Here is a 20,988-nt window from a genome sequence, read left to right as displayed (position 1 = left end):
TCTGTAGCTGAACAGATTGTAGCAGTAGGAAATATTTCCTGATGTCCAGCCCCTGTCACAGCTTCTAGAATCTGTTGATATATTATTACTAGAAAGGAAAATAAATATAGGTATTAATGCCAGCAGACACTGTCTTCTACTAATAGATGCTGAAGTAATATATTCTCCTAATTTTTAGCTTTTATTAGTCTTTTTGCAAAGGGTTACAAGACCCTTATGCATCCATTAGCCTGTCAGCCATGTGAAATTAATGTGGAGCAATTTTCATAAGCATTACTCAGAACTAATAATAATTAAGCATTATTTTCTGCTCAGATAACACAGAAAATAAAGTCTGACTTTTATGCCAAGACGGGTTTGCATTAGCTTAAGGTAGATGAATTAATTCTCATTTACAAGGCTTCTCCACCAGCTAGCCAGAAAATATTAAGGTAATTAAAACCCATTTGTGAGGTTCTGTCCCATTGCACATTCACTGAGTTTTATCACTGCTGCAAATTACAGGTGCTTTTACGTGGTTGCAAAGGTGGGACATGAAGGAGACCTTGCTGCTGGGTTCCTTCTCCACTACTTCTAAGAAAAGCAACCTTTTGTGAAGACCAGAATGCATTTTGCAATGCACTTCGTTGTTGGAGAAGCAAAGAACTCGCAATGCACTTCGTTGTTGGAGAAGCAAAGAAGAACTGCACATTGCATGAAGGACCAGTCTGGTCCCAGCTTAGGGTGGGATGTGGACCTCTCAGCAACAAATGTGTAAGGCCCCTAACAGAGAAAAAGAAAATGCCATTTGTTTTTGATTTACCATTTACTTGCAAGGGATTAATTTTGGCTAATTACAAAGCCAAGGGACAGCATTTTATGGATAGCTCAGAAACTTCTCTTCAGCCAGTCAGATTTTTCTTTATTGCCTTTAATAACCAAAACCCATAATTCGCAATCCAGGTAAATAAAACTGATCAGTTGTATGATGCTACACTTTCCAACACTGCCCAAAAGATTTCTTGTCTGTTATCTAGCTTAAGGACACACTGAATTTGAATGTAGTTGAATCTCAGCAGCTTGACATACCACTTGAGTAGCTGCTGTGGTCTCTGAAGATGCTCAGCTTGGGCCAGCTGCAGGATGGAAGATAGATTAGTTCAGCTAGTAACTAGCTGTAAAACACACTAACCCAGACAAAAGACAGCTAAGACAACATCTAACTGAATAAACTGAGACCTTTTTTAGGCTTTCAGCTTTCTAACAGGAACAGCTCCTTAAGAGGCCATATCTTCACTTTGTGTGTGATCTTAGCAAACAACTGGGCTTGATGTGACCCACCAGTGTGGAAAATCTGTGTTCTTCAGAGGATTGTGGCTTCTCTGTGTCCTGGCTCTCGCATTTCATCTCTCCAGCCTCTTCATCACTTCCCTGTCTCACTGTGGCATTTCACATTGGTGTCTATGAGATGGAGCAGGTTGACCTGAAGGAGGACTATATGGGTCAGCAACAAAATAAGAATGAGATGGTAGTTCTGACTTTTATTATGTTTTGAAAACTCTTCTCTAGAGTAATCTCAGTGCTATTAAAGAGATAAATAAAAGGAGAGGATACTCAAGAAACACCAGCTGTGTCTCAGCCCTGGAAACCACTTTCACTTTCACTGTCACTCTCACTGTGACTTCTGAACGTTTATCCACACCTTCAACGAAGAAAGGTTTCCCTGTTGTGGCTGTCTGATTCTCAATCCAGCCCACATAGTGGTAAACAGACATTAAGATATCAAGGTTTGGCTTTTCTGCACAATCTTCTGCCCAGCTGACAATGCCGACCTGAAACCACTTCATGGTGTTCCAGTAGCTGCAAACCAGGGGTCCCCCATTGTCCACCTACGGCAAAAGAAGGATATTACAGCAGGATCAAACCTCAGGTCTCTCATAGCAGCTGCATCTCATAGGAAGATTGGGAAAAACAAACTCTATCCAAATTCATGAGGATGTGGGGGAACAGGGAAAGTTTGGACTCAAAATTTCATAGCTCAGCCCCGAGATGGAGAATAAACAGATATAGAAGGGAAGAGGAGAGCATTGAATTATAGAATGCCAGGTTGGAAGGGATTTCAAGGATCATGTGGTCCAACCTTTCTAAGCAGGAAAATATTTAAGATGAGATGATTCAGCACATTGTCAAGCTGAGTCTTAAAGGTGTCTAGCATTGGAGAATCCACTACTTCCCTGGGGAGATTACTCCAATGTCTGACTGTTCTCAATAGTGAAAAAATTTCTTCTGACGTCCTAGGAGTAACTTGTACCCATCACCCTCATCTTTTCCATGTGACTCGTTGTGAAAAGGGAGTCTCCATCTCCTTGGTAACCACCTTTAAAGTACTGGAACGTGGCAATAAAGCCTCCTCTAAGCTTTCTTTTCTCAAAGCTGGACAAACCTAGTTCTCACAGCCTTTCCTTGTATGGCAGGTTTCCCAGTCCTCTGATTATCTTTGTGGCCCTTCTCCGGACCCTCTCTAGCCTGTCTGCATCTTTGAATATTAGGGACCAGAACAGAACACAGAGAGATCAGTCACAAGCTCTGGCTCGGTGCAGTGCCCTGTCCTTCTCAGCCTTTTCCATATGCTCCCTTGGCCCCAGCAGGATACCTGACTCCTGCCCCCAAGAGGCAGCACCCAGGAGTGAAAAGGGACATTTGCCATGACTGCTCATCCAGTCCTCAACTTCTCTGGTGCATGTAGGTGCTGGGTACTGGCCACTGTTCATTTTGGAGGCCAGCATCATGAAACTGCACAAGAGATGAATACTACACTTGACAAATCCTTCTTGCAACCACACTAATTTCACTGAAATCTTGCCTGCGAGGGGGAGGACAACCTTCACTACTCCCTGTGCATGCAAGTCTTCAAATGCATGTTGCCAACACCCTGCAATGTTCTTCTGTTGGCTGCTGTAGGTTGAACACAAGAGCATGTCCAGTCACCCATATATGACTCTTGTGTGCAATCTGAACAAAAACCAAAGAAGAAACCAGCACAAAATGGACCCAGCCAGGTACAACACTTTTCTGATGGTTTATGTGGATAGAATCCCAGACTGATTTGGGTTGAAAGGGACCTTAAAGATCATCTAGTCCCAACCCCTCTGCCTTGGGCAGAGACACCTCCCACTAGACCAGTTTGCTCCAAGCCCCACCCAACCTGGCCTTCAACACTGCTCTAAGTAAAACAGTTTCCTTTCACAGTGGGTTTGACTCTTTTTTCTACCCTATGTCCAGTATTTCCTGTGGCAAATAAGAAATTCAATATAAGCCCACTTCCCAAGACAGCCAGCTTTCCTGGGAAATGTTGTCCTTCCCTCTTTGTACACTGCTTTGAGAAATACCTTTGTCATTAATGGATGGACCCACTTCCACCAGCAGCTCCCCTGAGCTAACACACATGAATTTATGAGTAAGGAAGTGGCTTAGTCCCCTGCTAAAATTTATGCCAGAATTCCTACTCATTTCATTAGATGGAGAGTGCAGGTCCATAATATGTTTCTCTTTTTACATTTTTGGTTCAACATGCATACAGGAGGGAAAAATTGAGATAAACAGAGAGCAAAGGCTGCTTCAGCATTAATAAAATCACAGAATCATTCAGGCTGGAAAAGACCTTTGAGCTCATCGAGTCCAACCATAAATTTGAGACTGTTTGCCCTGAAATGGTGTCACTGTAGCTACGTGTCTGCATCTCAGCCAGTGCTGCTGGACTCTCTTCAGACTCAGGATCTAAAGATGTTTCCCAACCCTGTTTCAGCCAAGAACTGAGTGACCTTGCAGTGACCTTGGATCTATGAGTTATCAGGCTCCTCGGCAAAGACATCCTGTTTGAGTGACTGAGCATCTCCCAGGCTGTGCGCACAACTACATTACTGGGAGTTTTACTGCTAATTCCCTCAGGGCAGGAACAGGCCAAATGTATTATCCTGGTAGGGAAAAGAAGGCACTTCAAGCCTCCCACACACAGATAAGGGAGGAAGCCGAGCGCGTGGGAGCCGCTCACAAGCCAGTGACGCAGCAGGAGCTGATGATCCTTCTCTGCGACATCTCGGGATGTGCCGTGTCGGCTTCTCCCAGCGGAGGAGATTTTTAACACTGCAAGACTCCCTGCACACCACAGGGGCAGACTGGTTTCAGAGTCCCCAATTTGGAGGCTGCTCACACTTGTGATGGACCTTGCATGGTCACAGTCACAGAGTGGCCAGGGTTAGAAGGGACCTCTGAAGACCATCTACTCCTGCTAGAGGAGGACCACTTACAGCAGATCACACAGGAATGTGTCCAGAGAGGCTTGGAATGTCTCCAGAGAAGGCAACTCCCCAACCTCTCTGGGAAGCTGTTCCAGTGCTCTGTTACCCTCACAGTAAAAGAGTTTTTCCTTATGTTTAACTTGAACCTTCTATGCTCCAGCCTGTACCCACTGCCCCTTCTCCTGTCATCAGACACTGCTGAAAAAGGATGGGTTGCATCCTCCTGACATGTGTCCTTTACATATTTACAAGTACTGATGAGATCCCCCCTCAGTCTCCTCTTCTCCAGGCTAAACAGCCCCAGCTCTCTCAGCCTTTCCTCACAGGACAGATGCTCCAGTCAACAATCTTTGTGGCCCTGTGCCAGACTCTTTCCAGTAGTTCCTTATCCTTCATGAATGGGGAAGCCCAGAATTGGATGCAGTATTCCAGATGTGGCCTCATCAGGGCAGAATAGAGGGGGAGGATAACATCCTTTGATCTACTGGTCACACTCTTCCTAATGCACCCCAGGACCTTCTTGGTCACAAGGGCACATTGCTGGCTCATGGTGAGCCTGTTGTCCACCAGGACCCTGAGATCCTCTTCCCCAGAGCTGCTCTTCAGCAGGTGAACTCCCAGCCTGTACTGATATATGGGCACCTAAATACCAGTTAATTCCTGATGGCTTGTGACTATCCTTGGGAAGAACATTCTTATCTTATAGCTGAGAAAATCATAGCAGAAGAGGGATGTGATTTTCACAAAGCAATAGCAGAGCCAGGAACCCCTATTTAAATCATACATCACAGGTTTTACTTTCAAATCAGATCTGCTTTTCCCTTTTTGCCTCTTTAATCATGCTCATTCTGTTCTTGGCCCGGTCAGTGCAGAAAGGGAGAGCTGTCTGCAGGGCTGAGAAAAATTATTTAAAACTTGGGCAGGGAGGGAATTTGGCACTGCTTTGAGAACTCAGGCAGCAGCTACAAATCCATTTCTCTAATCCAGGAGCCTTGAGACTCAAATCCTCCTTCAGGTCCCTTTCCATATGGGCTGAACTGGTCTGCTTCACGGGTGTAGCTTCTAACATGCCATTTCTCTTAACTTCAGATATTCAGCTTTGAAGTTTTATCCCAAAGCGGGCTAAATTGTCCTCACCATGTGATCTCACTCACATAATTATAGCAGCAGCCCAGATGAATCAGTAGCCTGGTTTTTACAGGGCTAAAGGCAGAGAAAATAAACTCAGTTCTTGGGCACTTTTAAAAATCCCTGTTGCCACCTTAAGTTCTTAAAAATGTTGGCCCAAGTTTTCCTTCCTTGTGAAGAAGAGTATGTGGGAGGAACATGTTTGAGCACTGGTACAATTATCTCAGCTCTGTGATGTTTCCAGTAGCACTAATTCAATGAATGCTCAGGTTAACAACTCCAATGATCAAATAACTCATTAAATGCTGCTTTCAACTTTCTCCTGTATCCTGGTGGTGAAATACTTCTGGTCAGCACACACTAGATACCTGCTCCTGCTCTTCAGTCTGAGTACAGAGTTTCTGGATAGCAAAAAACCTAAAAATAGCATTTTTGCATCTGTTGCATGTTTCTTGTCAACTAGAAGATGAGTGAAAAGCAACCACATTAAACCAGATCTGGTGCAATTGAATTCATGCCTTCCACAACTGCACGTTAATCCTCCCATTAGGAGAGGTGAGAGCAATGAGATATTTGCTGCTAAATAGTTCTGGCTTGTATAAAAGCTGTCACTGACTAACAAGGCACTTTTTTCACTGAAGCTGATCAAAAGTTTTATCCTTTTCACCGCAGCCAAAGCCTTTTTGTGAACATGGGAGCCTTTCCACTGAACTTAGTGGGCTTTGGATCAAGAGTGTAATCATTTTCCTTTTGTATTTGTATTCCTGTCTGCAGCATAGTAATTGATCAGAACAAACACGGTTCAGCTACATAAATCTTCCTAGGCGGGAGAAGCTCTGGGGGAGGAAGAATCACCCATTTGATACTCATTAGGTGGATACACAACCCTTACAAGTCACTGCTGGTTTCATATTCCTGTTGGTGAGCTCTGTGTAAATTGGAGAGAATCAGCATGTGAATAACAACACTGGCAGTTCGAGCTGCCCTGGCTGCAGGAAGTAATGTCTTTGGCAAACAGATTACTTCTTCAGTTATTTCACCCAGAACAAGCCAACTTCAGGAAAAGATGGAAGCAAGGAAGTTATGGCTATTTTCAGCATGTAGCTATTGAAATAAACCAAGTAACACAGGGCACCTCGATCCCTTTGAGATCCCTTCTGGTGAGAGCTTTCAGCTACTCTGTCCCTCCATCCCCTTGATGGAAAATGGGAGAACAAGACCCCTCTACTCCATCCACACAGATGTCAGGAGGGTCCATCAGCAACAATGGACTTAAAAGGCAGCGATACTGCATCTGGCCACAAACCCATGTGGCTCAGACTCCTGTCTCTGACAGTCATCTGTAGCAAGTGCTTAGGGAAGAAGAACGAGAAACAGGGCAAGTATTTACAGAGTTGTATTTACATCACAGTAGTTAATAGCCTTAGAGAGATCTTCATCCAGGAAGTTATCTAATTGCTTTTTGAATCCATTTATCCCTGAGGATAAAAACCCACAACATCCTGGTCAGTGACTTCCATACTTTAATTATCTGATGGACGAAAAATCTCTTCCGTTTGTTTTCAATCTGCTGCCTGATATGGCCACCTGACACCCCCTCCTTCATGTGTTTTGCACCATAGTGACAAGAAGACAGCTCTTGACTGTCCTCTCCTTGCCCCTCATGACTTTAGAAATGTGTCATATTCCCCTCATCTCTTTTATAAGCCTCAGAGTCAGACCTTATGGCACCTCCCAGTATTTAAAGGGGGCCTGTAAGAAAGATGAGGACACTTTTTAGCAGGATCTGTAGCGATACGGCAAGAAGTGATGGCTTTTCATTTAAAAAGGGGTGATTCAGACTAAATATAATAAATTGTTTATGCCGAGGGTGGTGTGACACTGGCCCAGGTCTACTCTGCTCTCAGGTTTTCCCTTCTTTCATATGTTAATCGCAGAGGTGCATCTATTGTCTCTCTAATGGCTTGGCCTTGGCTACCCAGAGGTGTGGCCAAATTTTTGGAGCCGGGGGAGCTTTTCAGCTTCTTACAGGAGCCACCCATGGGTTCTCTTCCCCGTTATGGAAGCCAGACCAGACCCAAACCAGCACAACAGCACACAAAACACGGGCTCCCTAGTTTAGTGCCCCGGCACAACGTGCATTTGCTTTGCTACCTGTGCCTTTTCTGATAATTCAAACGATCTCGTTGCCTTTTTCACTCCCGCAGAGCCTCATGCTCCTGTTTTTGAAGGACTATCCACAGTTACTCTAAGATCTCACGTGGCAATAGCTAATTTAGAGCCCATTGGTGCACGTGTAGAACTGAAGTTGCTTCTCCCTGTATTCATTGCTGGTCCTTCCCCAGCAGTGAACTGCACCTGCTGTTTTAACCTCCAGTGACTGGGAACAATGAGCTCCTGCTGCAGCTCTGCACGGTTTTAATTCTAACCACTCTGAATAACGCTGTGGCATTGTCCAGCTTCGTCACCCCAGCATTCACCCTCCTTCAATGTCACAATTCCTTGCACAGATGACAACACAACTCCCTTTCTCTCATCAGATCCTTCCTCCATGTTGCCTCCCTTTCAAACTGAAGCCCTTCTACTTCATGGCAGTTCAGTTTCTCCACAAGCTTGTGGTGAGAACTCTCATTAGGAGAGTTTTAGAAATCTCAGCGTGTTAGATCAGCTGGATCACCGTTGGCTCCTTGAATCATAGAATCATAGAATCATAGAATCTTAGGGGCTGGAAGGGACCTCGAGAGATCAAGGAATTTAAATCTGCCTGTGAGTCATGATTTTCCCTTAAAGCCCTGTTGACTCACTGTAATTGAATGAGAAGGGGCTCCTCTGAGTCATCCCACCCATTCTGCCACTGCCAGGGCAAGCACAAAGTAGGTTTTTGTGTTCAGCTGGATCCGGAGATGTTCTGCTCCCCACAGCTCCACTCAGCAGGCACACAAAGTGATGCTGAACCCCCTTGCTGCAAACCAAACTACTCCAATTTGAGGGACCAAAAGCTACCAGAGGAAGAAAGCAGAAGAAACATGCAACATCACCATGCCAGGTCCTTGCAATAGGAAGGAATGGTTTTGATAGATGAAAGATTTAAGCCACCACAGCCTGAATGGGTTCACTTGTCTGCCCATATCATAAAATGATCAAATGATGAAAGTGCTATAAAACAATGGGACAAAGGAAAAGTGTTCAAATTCTTACAAGCTGCACATCAAAGCACCCTTCAGAAGGAAATTTAAGAGATTGCAAAGGCAGAAATGTCTTTCTACTGCTTTGTTCTGGGGCTTCCCAGGATACGTTCTGACTTAAACCAATCTGTTCCTTAGGGAAAAACCCACTTTGTCATGTTAGCAACAGTTCAGTGACAGAGAATCCACCACAAGGCTGGAGAGTGGATCACTCTTCAATAATAAGACAAGGTACAATAGTAATTTGTCTAGAGTTAGGAATAACTGAATATGTGGTTCAGTTTGACTCCTGGCTCCTGGGAGACCTTCGTCTGATAGGCAGAAGTGCCTTCAACCTCAGATAGCTCTCCAGATACTCTCCATCCCTAGAGACCACAATCAGAACATCATCTGTCCACCTTCCTTCAGATATCCAGAACAGCCTGAGGGACTGACCACGCTTTCCTGGTTTGTGACCAGGATAATACCTGTGTACCTTGTACCTGTGATAATGTTAAGCCAATTTTCATTTGCAGACTTTTTCTTTAAAAAAAAATAAAAAATTCTATTTCACAAGTCTTTATTTGCAGTTTTGGAGCCCCATTTGCACCAGTAAAAGGATGCAAAAGCTTTCTGTCCCTTCTGCACTGGTTTAGCACACTTATGCATAGACAGAGTGAGGGTGCCAGGGCTGAGCTCAGCTCCAGACCCATCACCCAGCCCTGGTGTTTCCATTGCAGGTGTCAGGCTCCCACTGCAGTCACATTACTGGGGCATGGTTTGAGATAGGGACAGTGGGATGACAGGGGAATATCTTGGGATATCTAGAATAGAACTGCAGACTTAGATGTTCTTCCTTGGAGCCATGTGCCTCCCTGTAAGCTAGACACCTTGGGTTTGCTTTTACCTAGTGGGGGGCAATAAGCACTAGCACAGGTTTTAAAACAGATGGTTAAAATGGTCTGGATGCATTACATGTCAGAAGGGCTTTTATTTCTCCCTATTGATGGAAAGATGATTCAGTAGATGAAGGCGGCCAAAGGAAAGACATTTGTATCTGACCAGACAAATCCCATCCAGGGATGCACAACAACTACTGCTGTCACTGTAGCTATGATGGATGAGAGCCCTGAGCATCCCAGTTGATGTACAGGGAATTTGCCCTTTCCAAACTGCTGACAGGGTACATGGGCAGGACATATTACACAGGAAGGAAAAGGTCCTTCTTTGCCTTTTTTCATAGAACTAGAGAAATCAAACCCAGGAGCCCTAGATGCATCCTAACATCACTTCAGACATTTATCAGAGATCACAGAATCACAAAAATGTTTTGGTTGGAAAAGACCTTTAAGATACTCATGTCCAACCATTACCCCAGCACTGCCAAGGCCACCACTAAATCATGTCCCTCAGCACCACATCTACACGGCTTTGAAATCCCTCCAGGGATGGGGGCTCCACCACTGCCCTGGGCAGCCTGGGCCAGGGCCTGATAACCCTTTCCATGGAGAAATTATTCCCAATATACAATCTAAACCTCCTCTGGCACAAATTGAGTCTGTTTCCTCTTGTTCTGTTGCTTGTTCCTTGGGAGAAGAGACTAAGCTCCACCTCACTCCAGCCTCCTCTCAGGGAGTAGTAGAGAGTGAGAAAGTCTCCCCTCACCTCAGATGGCCAAGATCACCTCCTGCTACAATGGTTGGAAGGGAGTAGATACCTTCAGCCCATGACTCACATCAGCCATACACTGGGAAAGGGTGTAGGACACAGTGAAGCTGAGCTAGAATCATCACACTGCTTGTTTGTGGCCACACAGTTATTCCTTTCCCTGAAAGTCAGACCAAGGACTGGGTCTCCCTTCATCTGCTGCTGACCTGAACTTTACATGAGCTGTGACTTCCAGCTGAACACACTCTGCCTAATCACCACATCACAGAGCTACCCCCACAGACCTTCTTTGCAGAAATTCTCTGAAATGTAATTGGGCCATTTACTGAATTTTGTCTGGGTAGGCAAGACACTGAAGAGGCATTTGCTTTGTGAGTCCTTAATACTCTAATTGTTGTTCCAGTTACCATTGCATCAGCCTAACAAAAGAAAGCAAGGAATTAGACACCAATTGTGGTTTGTGGGGTCACAGAAGAAATGTAGCTCACAAAAAATAACACATAGGCCATCTCTAGTGTCTTGTACCCCATAAACATTCATTAATGCTAATGTTTATGGCAAAATAGAACTATAAGTCAATTAGAGATCCTGTTAGTGTTAATTCACAGTCAATCCATACATTTGTCTGCAGAACCACTAGGGAATTGCTATACAATAGATTTTTCTTTTTAAGTTAATGGATTATTATTTTTTTTTAAGTACAAATACTCCATAGCTCTGCTATTCCATCTCCTTGAGTTATTATTGGAATATGGTCAGTGATCCACAAATTAGTCTTGTCTGGTACTAGTATGAAGGCAGCTGAAACATCTGAGACTTTCTATTCACGTCCTGATGCCACAAGGGGTTATTAAGGCAGTGATCAGTAGAACAAAACTTCTAAATGATGCCTTGGTGAAGACTTCTGTGTGGTTTTAGTTACTCACATGAAACAGCTTGCTGCAAAGGGGAAAATCTAGCACACAAATGGCACACAATGCAAAAAGCTAGGATGGCAAGCATTTGGATCTAGATCAGGATCGTGTGGACTTACAACCCTGGACCTAGATGAAACTTACCCAACTTAGCCTGGCTTTGGACATGAACAAATGTATCCTGGTTCTCAGCAAAGCTCAAAAAAAGTCAACAAAAGGCTTTTATCTACTTCATGTCCAGACAGATCATCCATCTGTGCAGTGTAAGTTTCTAGATTTTCTGTGACATCTACATTAGCAAGCCCAGCATATCTAGGGTTCTTTCCTTGACCAGAGGAACAGACCCTGTCTGTGCTGCTGCTTCTTCCTGGCTGCTAACCTAGGGTGCCAGGATCACAGATTGGTTTGGATTGGAAAGGATTATCCAAAGTGATTCTGTCCCATCCCTAACTCAGCCTCCTACGGGGGGGTCACAGATCTCCCCATAGTGTCTGAGCCGGCAGAGTGCAGGTGCAGCCTTGAAGCCTCAGTAGTTAGAAAAACATTCCACTGTCTTACCAGCCTAGGAGAACACACTGTTGCTAGTTACAAGAAAGCTTACTGAAGGAAAAAAAAATCAGTAAAAAGAAAAATTGGCTTCATCCTGGCTCAAACCAGGACACCTGGAAACTTTCAAGGTCAGGTTGGATGGGACCCTGAGCCACCTGACCTAGTTGAAGATGTCCCTGCTCACTGAAGGGGAGTTGGACTAGATGACTTTTAAAGGCCTCTTCCAGCCCAAACCATTCTATTGTGGGTGACTCCTGACCCACATGAAAGCTTGAGCTGTGCCTGGAAATCATTCAGAAGACAGCTGGTTAGCTGCCTTTGTAAAATATTTAGGTTTTTTGAAATCTGCCCTCATTTTCATTCAACACAAACCCCATAAGCTTTATAGACAAACATAACTCAATAGATCACGCTGCCTATGCTGTGCCTCACTGTCTGCCCAGGGAAGATGAACTGGGTGTCCAGTGACCCATGTGGCAGAGCAACTATCAGGTTTGGATCTGGCCTCCCAGTTGGTTACCAGGCCACCTGCTGCAGGTAAGGCAGCAAATTTTTCAACCACCCCAGCAAAGCTAAATTGTGACTATCTGACTTCAATCAGCACTTCCAAGAAAACCATCCATCAGCAAAATGCTTCCCCTCCAGCAAATTAGCAAATTCTGGTGAAAAGTCCTGTCACCTGTTTCTCTCCCGAAGAGCTTCACTAGCCTAGGGTATGTTTTTGTCTTGCTCTCATTATTTCAGTTTGCAAGACATTTCTGCCTGTCAAGTTTCCACTACAAGTGGGCAGTTGCTGGGTTATGAGAACTACCACACATGCAATTGTTGTGTATTTCCACTGCTTGGAAAGCTCACATTTCTAGCTAATTTCTCAGACAACTCTTAACATTATTGTAGATCAAAATAGCATCCTCATCAGCTTTCTGAATACAGGAGATTCATTTTGCAAAGTACAAGTGCTCTTGCTGTTTCACCAGCATAATTCAGCCACAGAACTTAAGGCTGGGCTGGGAAGTGCATTCTTTAATCATGTTAATGTTATCCTGTGGCAGTTTGCTTTTTAAAAATTGTGATTGAATTTAATGGAGATGAAAGTCACTAGATGAATGGTTGCAGAGACAGATGTTATCTGGCTAATCAAAAAATGATTTTGCAATGCAAACTTCCCCTCCACTGCCCAGTTATGGGCTCAGCTTGTGTAATGGTCCAAGTCCCTGAACCTGCTGCCTTTGCCCAAAGTGCAGAAGATCTCTCTCTGTCCCAGGTGTTGGTTTATTTCTCTCAGTGAATGAATGATTCCTACAGGATGAAGCTGTGCATACATTTGTCTACCAATCTATCCTCCTGCAAACACAGGCACATATCTAAGAAAACCCTTATCCAGTGGAGGATAGAGACCTTAGTCCTGAAGGGCTAAGGCTGCAGGAGAGCCCAGTTCTTACTGGGCTCTCAGAGGAGGTGTTAGAGGTTGGATGCTATGAAAGGTGTCTTTTGGCTTTCAGACTTTGTTTGAACATCAGGACAGCAATCCTGTGAGTGGTGTATGTTCTGAGGGCACAAGTTCTGAGTGAGGTTTTCCCATATTTGGGTGTTTTTGTCAGCTCTCTCCCCTTAGCAATCCCTGATATCAAACACCACTCAAATTCTTTATACTTTAGCTTGCAAAGTCCACCATCCTATATTACTAACTCATTGCAATAAGCTGTGACTAGTTCTGGCACCCACAGACCCACCTGCCATGTTAGCTAAGGGCATTTGGATCAGATCCAAGACTTCACCTGAGAAAGGTTTCTAATATTCCAGTTAAATAGTCTGGGATTAAACTTCCTTCCCAAAAGGGGTAATGGATCAAAACTGGAAGAGGGGAGATTTAGGTCAGACATTAGAAGGAAATTCTTTAATGTGAGGGTGGTGAGACACTGGCCCAGGTTGCCCAAGGAAGTTGTGGCTGCCCCATCCCTGGAAGTATTCAAGACCAGGTAGGATGGGGCTTTGAGCAAACTGACCTAGTGGGATGTGTCCCTACCCATGCATGGGGTTTGGAATTTTATGATCTTTAAGGTCCCTTCCAACACAAACCATTCTATGATTCTATGATGATTCTTTTGTTTTGACCCTCCCAGACAAACTTCCCTGTCTCCTTTCAGTATATAACCTGGTGACAGCAGCACTGCCTGGGCCAGGGCTGAGGGGACACCAGGCAGGAGGACACAGCCCATGATGTGTTGAGTTCTCTCTGAAGAGGTGCAAGACCTCTCCTCCCATCTTTCCCACCACTTTACAGCTCGGGCACAGAAGATAGTTTTTTACATTGCTGTGGGGTAACAGTCCAAATTCCTGTCCCCAGAGCCACCCAAAACTGTCTCCTATCCAAGGGGACTTGCTGGGAACCACCCTTTTCCCTCATTCTCCTTTCAGCTTGTGGTTTCCCTTGCAGAGTTTTTGTCTCTCTCACTGCAGAGAAGGAATCAGGGCAGGGGGAAGAGTGTGAGGAGAGGCTCATCTACTCAACAAGGTGTTTCATTTCCAGCACTGCATCCCAACCCCAGGAGTCCTGCACCCTCCTGCCTGGGTCAATATGCCTTTGCAGGCAGTTGTTTGCCCCTGGGCATCCTGCAGGGAAGGTTTAGCAACCCCAGGAAGCTTTGGGAAGGATCAATGTTCATTCCTCAAGTGAAGGGGCTTCTCCTCCAATGTCTCTGTGCTGCCGTGGGCAGCATGGCCATCTGAAAGTCTGTTAAACTTACCTTGCAGGTACGTTCTTCTGCTCTCTGCACCTCAGCACACAGCATGTTGTCCCCCAGCAGCAGGATCCGGTCCGAGCAGTGCTCCCTGCTGATGACCTTCATCTGTGTCTTCTGCAGCACGAGGGACCCTGGAACCACATCCACCAACCAGCCAATGAGAAGAGAACAATTCAGAAACTGCAGAACAGCACAGACTTGTAAGGGTGAAACCACAGCTAGAGACTATCTCTTGGGACTGCTCTGAGCTGAATTTGAAAAGCATCTCAGGGCAAGAGGGTCTCAGGGCACAACTATGTTGGGGGTCATGGGTGCTTACATGGGCTGTCCAAATGGTAGCAGAGATAAGCTTGTGCTCCTGACTTGATGCCAGACTAGGAGGTGGGTAGGTAGGTAGGTAGAAAGGGGGAAGGGTATTAATGGGCAAAGCTGAAATCCTGAGGAGTGGAGTCTTGCTAAAGAGGATTTTTAACAAATCACTAAATTTTGTAGATGAGCTCTGGGAAATGGTACAGCTGGAAGACTTCCAAAGGGATGGTTTATGCTGCTGGTCTTGGTAATGACCTGAGATGAGCTGCACTGCACACCATAGGTTTCTCACTCATGCTTCTGTGAAACTCAGTTTGAGGGATTCTTCATGGGGTCCTGTGTGAGCCCTGCAGAGGCAAGTCCACTGAGGCTTCCTCAGAACAGATGATCTTGCTAACTCCATGTTTTCACGGGTTGTGCTTCACCCAGGGGACCAGAAGTCTCTTGCACAAGGTGGCTCTCAGGACAGCAGGACACAATGGAAACAACTGCTTTATTCTCCCTTTGAGATGGGAAATCAGAAATTGCAGTGGGCAACAGCAAGTGACAAACAGACTGAAAATGTGCAGGGCTACTTAAAAATCCCACTACTTTCACCCATGTTTCTCTTTAAAGTGAGTCTGAGTCTGAAGGATAAAACTGAATTTGAGGATGCTGCTGCTGGGGAGACCTACAGATCTGCAGAAACTCACTTCTTCCATATTTCATTGAGCTAAATGGCCCTGGTGCCTCTGGGAGGGCGGAATACTAAGACCTAGAAGGTAGAAAGTTATTAAATCCCTTTCCCAGCTAACATGGGGCCACTCCAAGGAAGTGCCCACATATTAAAAGGCTTTACTGGAGGCATCTCCAAGGAGGTGGCTTGACTTGAGGTCTAACTGCCTACAGTTGAAAGGGAGTGATCCTACTGCTGCCTGAGGTGCCAGTTGAGAGATGTCCACATAAAAAAAAAGTCTGGGAAAGACAAGAAATGACCAATTTTCCCCACCGAGAAACAATGTGCTACACTTCTTGGTATGGCCTGTGTCACACCTTCACACACCTCCCTCTCACCAAACTCAGCTTCTGCTGGTTTTCTTCTGAAACATCTCCCAGAGAAAAGGGGGAGTGTGCCAGGGCTGAGTGCACTGACCTCATGCAGGGTGCAATTTGGAGAGCAGAACTTCTGTCAGCTGAGCCCACACAGCAGCATGGGACCAATCTCCAGAGCCATGCCAGGTATTTTGCAAAGAAACCAGCTAAAGAGAAACCCTGCCAAGCTGCAGAGTGACTGCAACCTCCTGCTTTTCTGTTTCTAAGAGCATGTTACCTTGGTGAAATATGAGAGCTTCACAACAGTAACACAGTGTTGTGTTGCGCATTTTTTTTACAGGAGGCAAATGAAACCTAAGAGGGGAAATGCAGAGGTTCAGAGAGGAGACAATAACCCTACAGAGCACAAGAGCAAGCATTAAACGGGACCTTCATTCACTACATCCTAGGAAGGACTGGCAGATCCCCAAAGCACCACCCTGCCCACTCCATCCTGATTACCTCTTTCCAATAAAAAAAATTGTTCATTAGTCTTTTAGTGACATTTCCTCAGGATGGACATTTTGGGTCACCATCAGTGCTGGAGCTACTTCCATTAGGAATAGCAATCTGCTGCTCTAAATGAGTGAAGAAGGGTAGCCAGTGCCATTGAATCAATGTGGTTCATAAAGTCATTAAGACAAAGACAACCTCAGACTTCCACCTCCCTATTCCAGCCCACTTTAGGCCCAGCCTAACTTGCCCACCAGGGTGGATCTTGTTTTACTTTGGGTGCCAAAAAAGAGGTTGAGGTCCTGCAAAGTGAAGGTGGGCTCTAAGATGTCAGCTTGAACATACATGCTCAGAGTACCAAGGACTTTGCTCTGGGGGTCAGTAGGTAACTCCTTCTTGCCCAGAACAGAGAACTGGTGGATGTGGAGAAGCTGTGAGGATCTAGATGTGTTTATCAGGGAGGTAAGGAGTGAAGTTAGTGTGGGTAAGCCCTCCTGGGAGAGAACATCTATTTTAAAGGGAGAAAAATCAGTGTCCATTAGCAAATACCACTCCTGAAAGTATCTCACCTTCACTTGTGGTTCCCCACCCAGTAACCCAGCAGTGTTGCCACATGTCGGTGTCATACATGAAGGGCAAGCAGATGGGGATTTTCTTATTGCTGAACTCGATGGGAGACCTGAGCAGGATCAGTGCAATATCGTTTTGCAAGCTCGTTCTGTTGAATTTTTCATGGAGGATCAATCTGTCCAGATGATATTCTTCCAGAGGCAACTCGAGGTCAATTCCCCCCATTACAACAATGAGATCTGGTGGTCTTATAAACAAAACAAAAGCAGTTAAGATGTAAGCAGAGGTGAAGGCTTTGTGTTATAAAGGTCAGTGCCTCCTCCCTCTGAGCAGGGCAGTGTGGTGCTCAGCAAATTGCAGAGGCAGGTTAGCTATAGATACCATAAAAATCTACTTACACTCCCAGGCAAAGCTAGTTTTCAGGGGAGAGAGGTGCAGAGGTAGAACCTAAGTGCAACTCAGTTATAAATAGCCCAGTTTTTAATGAACAGATGGAGTGGGCTGGATCTTCAGGATAGCTGTGCCCTGAGCTGGCTGCTCTGGACTGCACTGCCCCCAGCCAGCTGCTCCAGGTTGTGATGCCCCTGGTCATTTGTCACTGAGCAGTCTTGGCTCTTGGACCTGCTGAATTTCGAAGAGGGCTCACAAAGAGCTGGACTGTGTCCCTAGGCATTGCATGGAGTTGATATGTTAAGAAACTGCTGTTTAAAAAGCAGACTATCCCCGAGGTACAGGTGTTTGTTATGTGAAAGCAAATGTAATTTGGGGGTTAGAATAAGCTAGAATGGAACATATCTCTTTTTACAAGGTACCACAACATGGGTAGAAATGCTCAGGGCCATCAGAACAGCATCATGGGCATTTATACAAGGCTGCTTCAAAATACTCCCCTCCTGTACCTCCTGGGTAAGCAAATTTCTGCAGATTTCTGTTGCAACACTACTTCTGATAAAAAATGAACTTGTTTTCCCCAAAGGACACAATTCCTGTTTTCAGAGCTCTCCTTCTGGCTCAGGCACATCCATGTTGCACTTAACCCCAAAGACATACATAGTCTACACGCACAAGCAGTGACATTATGAACCTATTGTGCCCAGGCTGTCCTTGCTTGCCCCAAGTACTTACACTTCTTCTGCAAAGCAACGGGCCGCAGTTAAAACCCACAGCGCGCTGATCACGGTGCCTCCACAGATGTGCTTCCCATTGCTCTGGATGCTCACGTGCCACGGGAACTCTCCATCCTTGGCATACCTCCCCTCTGTGATGCTCTTGTCAATACCCAGAATGGACTCGTAAGCTGGTCGGAGGCCACACGCTGGGTACAGAACGAGACATGTTGACCATGTACAGCAGTGCTCGTGCTGCTCAACCAGAGAGGCAGGACAACAACTAAACCCCTGGTCTATAATTACCCATGTTGCCTGACCTCTATGAAAGCTGTAGCACCCCCAAACCTGCATTGCCAAGCAGTGCTCAGGCAGTCTGGGGGCTAGCTGGGCCATAGACCATTACCCATAGGCAGGCTGGATAAAATGCTTGTTTAGGGAGTTTGTGTGGAAAAGTTCAGCATCAGGCTGTAGTACAAGCCATATGAATACACTATCAGGTATAAGGAATAAGCCCAGGACCATTGGATGGGGCTTGAAGCAACCTGGTCTAGTGGAAGGTGTCTCTGCCCACAGCGGGGGTTGGAACTAGATGATCTTTAAGGTCCCTTCCAACTCAAAGCATTCTATCCTTCTATGACTCTATGATTTGACTTACCAGTATGTGTATATTCTATAGGGCTACCAGTTGTTCTGCTCTGCTGGTCATTTTTGAACACAAAATGTTGAGAAGAAGAACTTGCAATGATTCCGCTGATCAGATAAGTAAAATAAAAGAGGGAAAGCAGCATTTCAATCCCAGTTTTTGACCAATGCTCTTCGACAACATTCAGAGCAGTGCTGCTCAGGTCATCTTCCCCATTTGGTCACCAAAGGCAACACAGCTCTTTGCTACTTAACCCCAAAGACATACATAGTCTACACGCACAAGCAGTGACATTATGAACCTATTGTGCCCAGGCTGTCCTTGCTTGCCCCAAGTACTTACACTTCTTCTGCAAAGCAACGGGCCGCAGTTAAAACCCACAGCGCGCTGATCACGGTGCCTCCACAGATGTGCTTCCCATTGCTCTGGATGCTCACGTGCCACGGGAACTCTCCATCCTTGGCATACCTCCCCTCTGTGATGCTCTTGTCAATACCCAGAATGGACTCGTAAGCTGGTCGGAGGCCACACGCTGGGTACAGAACGAGACATGTTGACCATGTACAGCAGTGCTCGTGCTGCTCAACCAGAGAGGCAGGACAACAACTAAACCCCTGGTCTATAATTACCCATGTTGCCTGACCTCTATGAAAGCTGTAGCACCCCCAAACCTGCATTGCCAAGCAGTGCTCAGGCAGTCTGGGGGCTAGCTGGGCCATAGACCATTACCCATAGGCAGGCTGGATAAAATGCTTGTTTAGGGAGTTTGTGTGGAAAAGTTCAGCATCAGGCTGTAGTACAAGCCATATGAATACACTATCAGGTATAAGGAATAAGCCCAGGACCATTGGATGGGGCTTGAAGCAACCTGGTCTAGTGGAAGGTGTCTCTGCCCACAGCGGGGGTTGGAACTAGATGATCTTTAAGGTCCCTTCCAACTCAAAGCATTCTATCCTTCTATGACTCTATGATTTGACTTACCAGTATGTGTATATTCTATAGGGCTACCAGTTGTTCTGCTCTGCTGGTCATTTTTGAACACAAAATGTTGAGAAGAAGAACTTGCAATGATTCCGCTGATGAGATAAGTAAAATAAAAGAGGGAAAGCAGCATTTCAATCCCAGTTTTTGACCAATGCTCTTCGACAACATTCAGAGCAGTGCTGCTCAGGTCATCTTCCCCATTTGGTCACCAAAGGCAACACAGCTCTTTGCTGGGGCAACCAGGAAGTGACATCATGCATTCCGCTTGCTTCTGCTGACATCACAGTTGGGGCTGCCCTTCCTAAGGCAATTTCCAAGAGGCTTGGGTTTTGCTTTAGCCACGATAGGGATAGGGCAGCAGTGAAATTCCTGTCTGTATCCTGGATTGAATTTCACAGGGTATTGCAATAGCAGACCTCCTAAGTTGGGTGCTGTAGCCCTTTTTGGATCTTGAACCATGTTCTTATCTCCAAAGACTTTATATGCATCTGCTTGCATCTCTGACTCTGAGAAGTGCTGAGGCCCATCAAACACTAAATAAATTTTCTCTTCTTCATTTAGAACATGTCCATATTCTCAGGAGAATGAGGCAGCTCTTTGGGAAGGTAAATTTCAAACAGTGCCAAATCAAAAGTCTAGTATCGAATATACTAAGGCAGCCACTCTCTTCTTCCCTGAGGGAAAAGGTGGCTTACAAGACCAAATCCATCTTAAAAAACTAAACCGTTTGCATTTCACCTGTACTGTTTATATCCCCCATATATCTTTGTACTTTCAGCAGCAGCTGCAAGGGATCAAGGCCAAAACTCCACCCTACAGTAACTCCATAATTAATTCTGTGGCAGAACAGCATCTTGGTGTGGGCAAATTGTAGCACCAATGGACCTATCTATGCTGATTTCTAAACTGACACATCACTTCCATCAGGACAGCACTTAAAAACCAGCCAGTTTCAGACTAGAGCCTGGCTATATTAAGGGCAGAACAGTGCTTTCTTCAAACAGTTTCCAGCTTGTTCTAAACTGGGAAGAGGGGAAAGGACAGAAGGGAATCAAGAAACATTTTATGAGCACTCAAATTATTCAGCATATGAAATGTTTTGCCTTGCACATTGGAGAAATTCAAGATTTATCCCACTGAAGTCTGAATTACACAGAGGTTAAAAACACATAAGATGGAAGTCAGACTTCATTTTCCACTCTTCTTTGCTTTTATGTCACCTCATGCCTAGAAAATTAGAGAGAAGTGCTGGTTCCTTTGACAGTGAGCACTAGAACAATTCATTGGCACAAGGCATCAAGGACAGGTAATCAGTTACCACAGCAACTGGAAATCTCAAGTCTGGTGTGGGGACATATTGGGGCACCTCCACAAAGAGCCTAACATGGCAATCCTGCCAGAAGTG

The 20,988-nt window shown here is 45.3% G+C and overlaps 1 protein-coding gene across 1 annotated transcript; it reads right to left on the bottom strand.

The window, feature by feature from the left end:
* Window positions 1–1,544: 1,544 nt before the first annotated feature.
* Window positions 1,545–19,232, bottom strand: PRSS55 (protease, serine, 55). Its single transcript, XM_010002232.1, has 7 exons — window positions 19,229–19,232; window positions 18,942–19,131; window positions 18,612–18,706; window positions 17,973–18,162; window positions 16,847–17,094; window positions 14,448–14,575; window positions 1,545–1,868 (listed from the first exon to the last, which is right to left on the bottom strand). Exons 1-7 carry the CDS (start codon window positions 19,230–19,232, stop codon window positions 1,545–1,547), a joined length of 1,179 nt encoding a protein of 392 aa, XP_010000534.1.
* Between the last annotated feature and the right edge of the window lie 1,756 nt (window positions 19,233–20,988).

This window comes from Chaetura pelagica, unplaced genomic scaffold, assembly GCF_000747805.2.
Source record: "Chaetura pelagica isolate M959 unplaced genomic scaffold, ChaPel_1.0 scaffold107, whole genome shotgun sequence".
Lineage (NCBI taxonomy): Eukaryota > Metazoa > Chordata > Aves > Apodiformes > Apodidae > Chaetura > Chaetura pelagica.
This window is presented reverse-complemented; position numbering and strand designations above follow the sequence as displayed.